Genomic DNA, 12256 nt, shown 5'->3' with positions numbered 1-12256 from the left:
AAAGTTCATGTGGTCAGTACAGGTCCCCTCAGCCCTTCTGGATGCCCAAGCTGCTGACTGCCTGCACTCAGGAGACAGCACTATGGAAGAACCATTCAATTTTTCCTCCTTTTTGTATTCTTTCTCAAGTAGCCACTGCAGTCATCTGTCTGAGGCATGATTCCCAGTCAGAGGGACCTTCAGTGTGATTCAGAAGGTCCCATCTACATTTTGTAGAGCAGGAAAGAAAAACAGGATGGCAACAACCTCTTAAAACTGGGAAAATGCCATTCCAAACATTCCCAATACTACAAATTCAAGGTTGTTCTTTGCACAGCTCAAAACAGGAGCATTATTTAACACCTGCACTTTCCCAGGCAGAACAAGCTTCAGGCTGCTGCTCACCAGCTTGATCATTTGCCAGACCTGGCAGGGTAGGAAATGTGAGTCAATGTCCCTTGTGCTCCACACAAGGATGTGGCCATACCAGAAGCAGCATCAGGGCTGTTCTGATGTCACAGCAGAAGGAAGAAAAGTCTTAAGATCTCCCTCAAACTTCATCCAGGCTCTTGTACAGTGACAATGTTCACACCTCTCAGCCTGAAGCCAGATTGATGCATGGTGAGGAGCAATCAGATGCAGACAAGGAACTGGATGTACCAGCCTCAACACAAATATGCAGCCTTGGTACAAAGCTCCCCAGACAGGGAGTAGCTTATACAGCACCAAGACCCAAAAGGGCAGAGTGAAACACAGGAAGGGGACAAGAGGGAAAGAAAGCTCTGAAGTTAGCAAATAGCAGCTGTGATCTGTGCTAAGCCAAGAGAGGAACAACTGAGATCTCCCATCAGGAGCAAAGAGGGACGAGCAAGGTGGTACAAGGAAATAATATGGTACCTGCCACCCCTTGGGAGCCATTGAGCTGCTGATCCAGGGATACCCCCTGCTAGCACAGCACCAAGGAACAGACAGCCCCAGCCTTACCTTATAGCACAGAGTGGCCAAGTTTGAAGGTGATTCTTCCCTCACTGCTCGGATCTCCGCAGCTGGTACCAGGGCAAAGACATCCTGCACTGAGGTGGCTGTGTCTGCCCAGAACTGGTCCCAGAAGGCATCATCTGTTGCCTCCACAGGCTGTGGAGAGACAAACATGGTTACAGATGCACAACTACCATTCCATGAGGTCCACACATCAGCAATTAGGCTTGGGGATGGGAGCAGGCACAGAAGAGGTTCAACAAAACCAGAGCTGGTTTTGTACCTCGACCTCTTCGCTGCCAGGGCTTTGGCCGATCTGATCTCCCAAAGCATCCCCTCAGCAAGAGGGTGAGCAGCAAGGCATTTATGTGATCAGCTGCATCAGACTGCAATTCCTCAAGCCTTTGAATGAATCCCAGCACACATGTGACCTCATGTTTGTCTGCAGCCCAGCATGTATACTACAATGTCTTCACTATGGGCCAGGCTGCTCTGATGAGCTCTGTCACTTTCAGAGCATCCCAAGGATGTCCTAAGCAGGCGCTGTGATTACTTCTATTGTAACTAAGTTCCTGAGGAAGCAGCCAGAGACATCTCACATCAGGACACACACACAGACCCACAGATCTGAGGGACCCACCTTGAAGCACTTACAGATGCAACAGAATTGATCATTCCAAATCAAATATTTATAGGGAAGGGGATGCAGTGCATCTGGTGGCTGCCAAGGCTTTGCTCTTAAAAAGCACTAAGTGTGCAATTCAAAGAGGAAGATGGAAGGAGGAAAGTGATGCACCAGAAAAAGCAATCCATTTCAGACCTACAGCCTGAGAAATCCACCTTCCTCCTCACACCTGGGAACACACTGCTTCCTATTACCTTTTCTGGCTCTGAAGGTGCAGACAACCTCCTCCTCTTTTACCAGCACTGTTGCTCCCTTTTCACAGCGAGAGAATAATTCTTCTCCTCGAGCCCACCCTGGAAATCCCACTGCAGGGGATGCTGGCCATAAGGTTTGTCTGCCTGCCAGACTGCAGCTGGCTGCAGAGTCCCAGTGTTATCTCCTCCAGCTTCCTCCTGTCACCACGGCACCTACTTAGAAATCAAAACCACGATGACTGCCTGGGTGTCAGGTTATACGTGGCTGAACAAAGCTAAGTGGGTCTTGCTTTGCCCTTTATGGCTTTGTGGAGCCAGAGAGCAGTGCTGGTCATTCAGGGTGAAGAAGGTACCCAGGCACACAGGGAAGCTGCAGAAGCAAAGCACTTTGATGACCTGATGCTCCTCAAGAGGTGAAAATGCCAGCACTGTCTGCTTAACAAGAGCACATCTCCGTTGCACGACATCTCAGACATCCAAAAGCCTGAGAGCTCTGAATACCCAGCAAAGATAACCTTTGTAAAAGTGAGCACAGCTCTACACATCTAAATGATAATCACAGAATGGCCTGGATTGGAAGGGACCTTAAAGATCATCTAGTTCCAACCCCCACCACCACGGGCAGGGAGGGGTTGTACTTGCCCAGAGATAGGCATTGTCCCAACAAGGCTGGGAGCGCTCACCTAGCCCAGTGGCCTTGCTGCAGGGGTGGGATAAATGCCTGTTTATTCTAAGTGTGAAAAGAGATGGATGGGTCCCCTTCCTTCTAGCCTGGAGAGGAAAATGGATTGTTTTCCCAAGTAAGTCCCCCAGCCATGCCAAGGCACGGTGGCACGTTTGGCACAACCACCCGAGCAGCCCTTGGCTTGGGACAAGGGGAAGCCTCCTGCCTGTCATGTGCCAGAGCAAACAGCAGCTCTTGCTAACTACAGTCACCAGTGCCATGGGTGGGTCTGCCATGCCAGGTGGGAAAGGGGCAAAAATCTGAACCTCTGCTTAACCTCAGCTGGTCCTGCCCTCTCCCAGCTCTGCTGCAGGAGAACTTGCCCAGTTCTACGCTGCTGCTAAACAAAGCTAAACCATGACTCGGGGAGAACAGCTCACCAGAAGTGCTCTGTGCTTCCCTTTGCTATCACCTGCTGGATTATCAGCCCCAGTCTGTGAGCAGGTGAGGTGTCACTACCACCCAAAGGCCAAAAAGTGAGAGGGGCAGGCAGCTGGCCTCCAACAAACCGAGATAGCAGTTTGTGACCGTTTGAGGCTGTGCCTTTAAGAACAAACAGTGCTGAGACACACTGGCTAAATGTTTTCGGTACTAGAACCAAAACATTCTGATATTCTAAACGAATTTCATTGGTGCATGGATAAAATGCAACTTTAGATTGTGAAGAGGTTGGAATTCTTTTTTTTCTCAGTTCAGTTTGGTTTGGGAGTTGGGGGAGTGTGGGTTTCAGCCTGTTCTCCCTGCCTGCTTCTTCACGAACTGCTGGAGTTGGCCTTCAGATAAGCAAAAACTAATCCTGCATGGGCTTTGGAAGCTTACTAACAACTCTTTCCCTTAATAACTTGCCTTTCTTTCTCTCTAACCCCTTTTTGGGGAAAAAGGGAGGTAGGGGGGGAGAGAGGGGGTTACAGGGAGGGGATCCCTCCTGGGGGAGGGCTTTTTGGTGTGTTATTTCTCTTTGCTGTGTATTTCTGTGTATATATTGTAAATACCTGTATATATTGTGTTATATATAACCTGCTTTCCATATATGCTTGTAAATGTATAGCTTTGCTCTTCGACTGGGTTAGCTGTGGTTTCTGACTCTGTGGAGGAGGGAGAGCTGAGCCCTCTCTCAACCTACCACACAGTTATAACCAGTATAACAGGTTAGTGCCCTGCAGCTCTCTGCCTTAACGCTCCAGAGGCTGCTTATTGCTTGTGCTGATCCTTCCAGCCATGCAGTGAATCAGCACAAGCAACTCTCCAGTCTCTAAAAACAACACCTGAAATACCCTACATGTGTAAGCACCTTCTTAAATCCTCTTCTAGCACCGAAATGCTCTTCATTTCATTGCCTGGCCACCAATGTGAGCTCTCACCAAACCTTTTCCCCATGGCAAGGGCAACTTTTTCCCAATGGCTCAAGGTCACAGCTCCTCAAAGGGCATCTTCAGGAACAGCCAAGAGTTTACAGCCTGATTTTCAGCTTCCTGAGCATGTAAAGGAGCTGTGGCCTTTGTAACCCAGGCATGAAATGCTTAAATGGAAGCAAAGCCGCTTTGCCAATTGCGTCTCTAATTGCGCTCCTCAAAAAGAGCCAAGTATTTGGAAACTAAATCTATGTGAGGCAGGGAACATCCTACACTTCCTCCACCTCCTTTCAAACCATCTTGCCACGACCACATGTATAATTTGCCACATGTACCTCCTGGCTGCCTGCCACAGCCACTCCCACCACCAACAGCGAGCAGCAATTGCTGCTAATTGGAGATCATGCATAAATAATGGCTTCCCGCTCATTCAGAGGGGAGGCAGGAAACCATTTCCCCTCCAGCAGGCACAGATCCCTTTCCTTTACCTCCTACTAGCCCCAGGCCCCCCTCGGAGGCTGCACACAGTCACCGTTTTACAGACGGTAGCACAACAGCCACAATGGATGGAAGAAGATGGTCTGTGACTGAAAGGACATGAAAGGAGAGGAGCAGCAATTGCCCAAGCTGCAACGTTGGGTGCTGCAGCTACATTGATGTCGTGGCTGCCATCTTGGCAAGCAGATTACACTCCAGCACCATCTCTTTCCTTTTCCCTAGCTGCAGCCAGTCAGCTCCTCACCAACAGATGGTATCCCCTGTACAATCCTGGGGCAGGGATTCAGTACTGAGTCACTCACAACCCCACAGCCCCCCTCTTTGGGTTACCAGTCTGGCATCATGAGGCTGCTCGATCCACATAATATTAATCTCCTTGATAGAACACCACTGGATGTTTTTAAGCTGATTGTATTCTGCACACGCCATCTCTGGGGATCTAAATAGGCATTTCCTCCTGCTGAGCTCACCCAGCAGCCTGTATCTAGCTCACAGAGAAAGGAAACACAGAGACCTAGAACAGTCCTGCTCACCAGCCATGGGTATCTTCATTTGGAAATGTCAAGCTCCAGTTACAAGTGTTGGTACAGCACATGCTGCAGTAACAAATCTCAGCAGCACAGCGAACCTTGGCAGTGCTTTAACCATCAGTTAAGCACTCACTAGCAATGCTGTGAGCTGGGGCCACTCTGGATCCTCCAGACCAGCACAGATCTGTTGTCTTTTGGGCAGGGAGCTGCAGAACAGGTAAGGAAGAAGTGATGTTCCTCCAGCACAGAGCAGAGAACCAGCTCTGCACCAGCCGTGCAATGAGAGCAAAAGCTTCATTGTTGCCAGAAGTGAGGAACCAGCAGCTCAGCCCTGCTCTGGAAACATGACTGGCACATCTGGAGAGCAAAGGATTTGCCATGCACCCCACCACAGAGACTGCTGAAGTTACAGAGGTGACCAGCAGAGAGAGGAGCTGCTGCCTGAACCAAGGTCTCCACACCAAAGGGATGAGATGACTGTAGCACAGAGTGGTTGCTGAGAACACAGTGGGCAGAGCTGAGGTGATGTGACATCTAGGAGTGGCCAAGGAGGGAGATTTTTGCCTTCAGTTCCCCTGGGCAAGGTGTAAGGTCTCCCACCTACCTACATGAGGGTGGAACCAGTCCTACAGGACACCTGCAGCCTTTCTTTCCCAACAGTTATAAACATTTCAGGTTCCCTACAGCACACCACACATGCTGTGGGAGTCAGAAGAGGAAGGCATTCAGTTTGCAAGCACCTTGCCAGTTACTGATCAGAGAATCACAGCCCTGAGCAGGCAGCCCCCCGGCAAACAGGATACATCATGGAGAACAGGAAAGGAGAGTGGAGCTGACCCGTGTCCCATAAACAGGAAAAGGTCCCAAGGCACAGCCTCCCCCCATTCATCGCTGCCACAGCACCACCTTTGCTTTCTCTTTCAGGCACAACCCCTCACAAACTCAGGCAGGGTGAGTGTCTGCACCCTCCTCCCAACCAAGAGCTCCCTGCACTCACACCTTTGCAGCAAATGCCTGTTCCAAACAATTCCCCCAACGGCTCCTCCATCCTTAAACCAGTTCTGAGGTAGCTGCAAACCACCAGCAGAGCATCAAGCGGGCAAGCAACCACTAATCCCAATCACTGTATTCTCTTTGTGCCAACACATCAGCCCAGCAACACCAGCAAACGTAGTGAGCTGCCTGAGGCAGAGGCTGGACAGCAGAATCCCTGCCCATGGTTTCTGGCTCAGATAACCTGCAACTACAGCATGCTCCTTTCCACTCCAAATGAGGCAGAACTGTGGAGTGTCACGAGCAAAGAGCCACTCATGCAGCACTTGATAGAGCTCCAGGAGATGAGGCAACCCTGCAGGGCCAGCAGATTAGCACAAGGCAACTCACACACCTTATGTGACAGCTGTTTGAGCCACTGTGCAAAAGGAAAGCCTGAGGACAGATCTTTCAAAACATTAATAACAAGCAAGGTTTCATCCCTGCTGCCAAGGACAGCAGCTCCACACAGGTTTCAGAGGACTAAGTAATGGTTTTTTTTCTATAGGATCATTGCTATCAGCAGAGCAGAATTAAGGAGAGACTCCACACGAGTCTGCTGCCAGTTCTCTGCTTCCACAGGCAGTGCTGCAAAGGAAACTGGAAAATAGGATTTGTGGAAGTCTGTCAGGGTAAGACCAGGACAAAAGTCAGCTGTGTGAAGTGCTAGCTACAGCTTTGCTTTTAAGACAACTTTGCTTTTGATCAACTTGAGGCATTTGGGCACTCAAGTCAAACTTGAATACTGCCAGCAACAGGCTACTAGAAACCAACCTCTCTCTAAGCACCAGGCATACTTCTCTCAAGCTCAGATTCACAGCCTGCTGTGCTGCTGCGTTTCCACGCCGGGGAAAATGGAAGGACTGCAGCTTGTCCCTAGTGTTTGATCCTTCCTCTCTCCTTAACAGCAAAGGCATAGCCAGCATTAAAATCTAACAAACCAGTCCACAAGATTAAAATGTCTTATCTTCCAGTCAGTTGCTTACAGTTAATCACCAGCTGGCTGAGAAAACAAATTGTGTCCCCAGCCGTTGAGACTCCCAGCTTCAGTTCCCTGCTCTGCCACTCACTAGCTGTCATGCTCACAACCTTCTTTTTCCCCTCTTAAGCAGACAGCATTTTTATGGGCAATTGGGGCAGAAAGCACATCTGGTTTATTATTAAAGGGCCCATCAGTTGGAAGGTGCACAGTGGAATGTAATATATGTGTCTAATAAAAAAACTAAAGCCTGTCTCTCCATGTGTGATTACAAATGCACATCTGCAGCATAAGCTTCATTCCTCCCTTCTGCTACCACTGCCCTTTAATTTTTTTTTAACCCCCTGAAATCATCCTGAAGTGATTTTTCTTTTCTTAATGCTGTTATGCCTTCAGAGTTTCTCTCTGACAATTAAAACCCAACAAATTAAAAATCAATTAAGCCTGTATACTGCACTGGTTAGGCCACACCTTGAGTCCTGTGTCCAGTTCTGGGGCCCTCAGTTTAGGAAGGAGGTTGACTTGCTGGAACGTGTCCAGAGAAGGGCAACAAAGCTGGGGAGGGGTTTGGAACACAGCCCTGTGAGGAGAGGCTGAGGGAGCTGGGGTTGCTTAGCCTGGAGGAGACTCAGGGGAGACCTTCTTGCTCTCTACAACTACCTGAAGGGAGGCTGTAGATAGGCGAAGGTTGGTCTCTTCTCCCAGGCAACCAGCACCAGAACAAGAGGACCCAGTCTCAAGCTGTGCCAGGGGAGGTTTAGGCTGGAGGTTAGGAAGAAGTTCTACACAGACAGAATGATTGCCCATTGGAATGGGCTGCCTGGGGAGGTGGTGGAGTCACCATCACTGGAGGTGTTCAGGAGACTTGACAGGGTGCTTGGTTGCATGGTTTAGTTGATTAGGTGGTGTTGGATGATGGGTTGGACACAATGATCTTGAAGGTCTCTTCCAACCTGGTTCATTCTATTCTATTCTATTCTATTCTATTTGTGTCTGGACTTGATTCAAGCTTCCAGTGCTTGGCTCCACATGTGCTACAAGCATTCAAGTGTTATGTTCCTTACAGGTTCCTTTAGTTTTTGTTAATGCTCACACAGGAACACTCACATGCCTTAATTAGTGAATATCATAAGAACTTACTCTCAAGAAAGATTTAACTTCAGTGCCAACTCTGAACCTTTACCAGTCAGTGAGCAGCGCTTTCTGCTCCACTACTTCCTCCCATCAGCACTGAGGAAACACTGCACAGAGCGCTACTGACCTCACAGTTTCATGTTACCAGTGATTTGACAGAAATGTTTGTCCAGCTCTCTAAAGGCAAAGGCTGCAAAAAAGGAGACACACTGCTGAGAAAGCAAAGGAAGGATTTGACTCTGCCCACTACTGCAGCCTGGTTTGGAATCCAGGATCTCATGGACCAGCGGGTTACATGGAGGCTGCTGCTGGTAGGAGCTCAGCAGGTTCCAGGAGAGTCCAGTCATGCATCCTGCACAAGCAAACACCAGTGCCCTTCTACGGTATGTCAATATGGGAGCGCCCACACCCCACCCTTTTTCCACATGGCAGTTAGTCTCACCTAGACCACACTGACGTGAAATGAATCCAGCCAAGAACGAAGCTTTTTCTCCTCCCTTTAACCAGGGCCCCAGTGAACCTTCTCTCATTACACACGTCGATAAACCAGGGGAGGGGAGCACGCTCTTCTTGGCTGGCAACACGAAGGATTGCCTCATACAGGATTCTCTTTGTGAGCAGCAGGCTGAGAAGATCCCCATTAGCTATTTCCACCCCTAATCTCACTTTATGAGCATGTTTCCCAGTGGAGGAAGGCCAGACCAAAGCTGCAGGCACTCTTAACTACTTGGCACCCAGAAGAGACTTTGGAAGAATCCCTTAAGAATATTCATTCATCCACTTCTCTTTTTGCCTAGGGATGTTGTGGAACAGCCCCAATTGGAGGTTTTTAAGAATGTGTTCACAAAAGCCATTCCTGAGACGTGATACTGCTTTAGAAAGTATCAATATGGTTTCTCAAAGGCTCTTCCAGCCTTCCTGTCTGTGATTCATTTCCCAGTTCTAGCCTTTGTCCCTTGAGTTTTCACAGATCTTCCATTACACTTTACCCCTTTGCATCCAGACCCTTTTCTTCTGAATTCATTCCCCACCATTAAATATCTTTCTGCCATCACCCCCAAGTGTTCTTAGCAGCTGTTATTCCCTTGCTGCCAAACGTGGACCATAGCAGCAGTTCTCAATTGCAACTCAGAAGAACCTGAGATGTGGTTTCCCCACTAGGGCAAAATCCCTCTTTTTAGACAGAAGGACAGTCTACCAATTTTCTGCCAGTGTGCTACCAGGCTCTCAATTTAAGAACTAAGCTAAGCCCCAGGACAGGTGCAACATCTGTTGGACTTCGAGGCAACCACCCTCCCTATACACCGTCCTGACTTTCTATCAATTCCTTCTCCTCTACAGCCTGCAGAAACAAATCATCATTTCACAGGCCACAGATGGAAGCTGCTTCTGCTGCAAAAAGCTCTCCCAAAAGCATGGCTGGCCAAAAGCCCTTTTAATCAGCTGTTACCCAGAAACCCGGCAAGGTGTTCCACCAATTACTCGGGGAAACAGAAAAGACACAGAGAAGCGGGGCCTGGCAAACCTTGTGGTGATGTAAGCCTGCAGCTGAATACGCTGGGAGCTGTGGACATCCTTTATGGCTGCCACAGGAGGCAAAGCACAAGATGTCAGAGGCGGTGAGAGCTGTGATGCGGGGCTGGCCCTGCCAGCCCTGACGGCTGTCCCCAAGAACCAGCTGGTGCCCCGAGGCAGAGCACGGCCTTATGGCGTTACTCCTGCCCCTCCACAGCGCAGCCACACGGAGGGTGGGATCATCCTCTCCAGATCCCCCCCACATCGGCTCCTCAACCTTCAGCCCAGGCCTCACCGTGAGCGCTCGGACCGCCGCCAGCCGCGGCCGGAGCCCCGGCGGTGCTGTCACCGAGCCCCGCGGGTCCCCCGGCGCTGCGCAGCCCGGTCCCTATGCACCAGGCCTCGCTCACCGGCGCGGGGCTGTGGGGGCAGCGGCCCGGGCGCCCCCTTCTCTCAGCACCGGGGGCGCTTCGGGGCGCTTCGGGGGAGAGCGACCTGTCAGCTCCCACCCCGGCTGCCTCCGAGCGGCGGCGGCCACCTCAGCGCCGGCGGAGGCCGCGCCTCAGGGCACACGGGAGGCTCCCGAGATTGCGCCCCCGCCTCACCTCGTCTCACCTCACCCACCGCCGACATGGCGGCCCCCTCACCTGGGTCTTGGTGGTGAGCTGGATCACCGCTTTCCTGAAGTTGAGCTTGGAGTCAGCGCTGCCCATGGTGCGGCCCGGCGCGGGGGGGCTGCGGCCTGCCAGCCGCGGCGGGCAGTGCCGGGCAGAGCCGTCCCCTCACGCCGCCGATCGCGCCTCCCCTCCTCGGACCGCCGCTGCCGCCATCCCCTCGCCCCTGTGCCGGCGGCTCTCGCCGTCTCGCTCCTTCCCTCCCTCCCTGCTGTCAAACCCGGCCTCGCAGGTCCCGGCCGCCCGCCCCTCCTCCGCCCACGGCCGTGGCTCCTCCTCCCACAGCCCTGCCTCCGTCCCTCTCCGCCGGCGCCTTCCTCCTCGTTCCCAGCTCTCTTCCTTTCCCATCTCCGCCTGCCGTCCCTTCCCCATCTCACTCCTCTCTCATCCTCCTCCTAGCAGCCCCTTCCCTCCCTCCCTCCATCCCCTTTCTGCCCACACTTCGCTCCCCATGGCCGGGCTTCTCCTGCATCCTCCCTCTTCTGCTCTGCACGGCTTTCCTTTCTTCAGCTTCAACCTCCAACCCTTCCTCGTTCTCCCCTCTGGCCTGGGCTCTCTCCACCCTCTTTGCTCCTCACCTTCCCTGATCTTTGCCTTCTTCCCCCTCTCTGCCCACAACCTTTGTCTCCTGAAGCTCTTTTGCTCTGTTGCTCTCAGGCACAAGCTCCATGGCCGCTCGCTCTGGTCACCAGCACTGAGCTCACCTGCTCTGAGCAGCCTGGCCCCAAGCCCAGATGGATGGTCCAGAGGTGCTGGGGGATGCTAGTGAGAATGTCTAGCTCCAGCTTCATCGTAGTCCTGAGCTGAAGGGGGACAGGAGCGAGCAGGCTGGTAACAAGCACGCAAACACCCTATAACGAGCTCATTGCCTGTGATGGCCCATTAACCCTAGTGCAATTCTACCCACCTGCAAGGAGATGTTTTATAACCCCAGGGACTGGGAATTCAGGATTTGGCCCCCAATGAATGCATCAAAACAACTGTTCACGGCAATTCAGTGTTGCCTTTGAAGCTATTGTCACTGTTCTCTGCGCTGAGCGGCTCGGCGAACTGCAAGGGGGTCTTCTCGGTGTCACTGAGTTACATTTCACATGCTCAGCTCTGTAAACCTCCTTTCTTCAGAGGAAATGAGGTAATTCTACTCGTTTGGCAAAAGAAAGCAATGTGCTGACTCCCCAGCTGGGGCAGGCTCTGGAAATGCTCCTTTGTTGGCATATAACCTGTTCAGACACCAGCAGCATTTGATTATATCGAGTGACAGGTCAGATCTCAGGCATTCTTGTAAAAACTACAGGGGACAAGATATTTCCATGGAATTGTGTGTCACCTGGATTCTGCTGCCAAACAGCCCGGGGCTTTGCATCCCAGCACTCAGCGTGGCTCTATGTACAGATAAATGATGGCATTGTTAGGAACAGAATACTTTTCACAGGCATTTTTTTATCCCCCCACAGTTAATATCTTCCAATTTCCATGTTAAAATTGCTCAGGAGAAAATAAAATAAATAAAATAAGTAAAAATAAGAATAAGGATAAGAATAAGAATAAGAATAAGAATAAGAATAACTGGGAGCCAGACCAATCTGGATTTCTCCCAGGCTAACTTTTCTGAGTTACAAGTGCCAGGTTAAAAGAGACCCTTCCACTCTGGTCTGCAGCTGCATTAAGGCAGAAGACTTTCCAGGTAGTCACTGAAATTTGGGAGCCTGTAGATGTGTAGAGAGAGGTCTGTGAGGGGAGAAGGGAAAAGAAACCACCTACAATTTCTCCCTCATTCCCTGTTTACCTCCCTCCTCTGCTGCCGTGCACTGGAGCTGAGTACTGCCCATCACTTTAATCACCCGGGGTCTCTCAGCCGCCTGTCACTGCCAGATTGGACAGAATTTTCCAACACAGATCCCATCTTTTCAGGATGCACAGTCTGCTGCCCTTGCATCAACACCTTATATTGCCTTTTCTGTAGGCACCACTGCAAGGTAATG

The 12256-nt window shown here is 51.0% G+C and overlaps 1 protein-coding gene across 1 annotated transcript in view; it reads right to left on the bottom strand.

Annotated features, from left to right (window-relative positions):
- Positions 1-10502, bottom strand: part of HID1 (HID1 domain containing) — a 31951-nt gene extending 21449 nt beyond the window's left edge. The window contains exons 1-2 of the mRNA XM_054170728.1: positions 10248-10502; positions 964-1113 (exon numbers count right to left, since the gene is read on the bottom strand). Coding sequence (XP_054026703.1) covers positions 964-1113; positions 10248-10313 — 216 coding nt within the window. The 5' untranslated portion in view covers positions 10314-10502. The remainder of the gene's footprint in view (positions 1-963; positions 1114-10247) is intronic.
- Positions 10503-12256: the final 1754 nt, after the last annotated feature.

Source organism: Dryobates pubescens, chromosome 20 (genome assembly GCF_014839835.1).
Source record: "Dryobates pubescens isolate bDryPub1 chromosome 20, bDryPub1.pri, whole genome shotgun sequence".
In the NCBI taxonomy this organism is placed as follows: Eukaryota; Metazoa; Chordata; class Aves; order Piciformes; family Picidae; genus Dryobates; species Dryobates pubescens.
The sequence above is the reverse complement of the archived record's forward strand: the minus strand, read 5'-3'. Positions and strand labels throughout refer to the sequence as shown.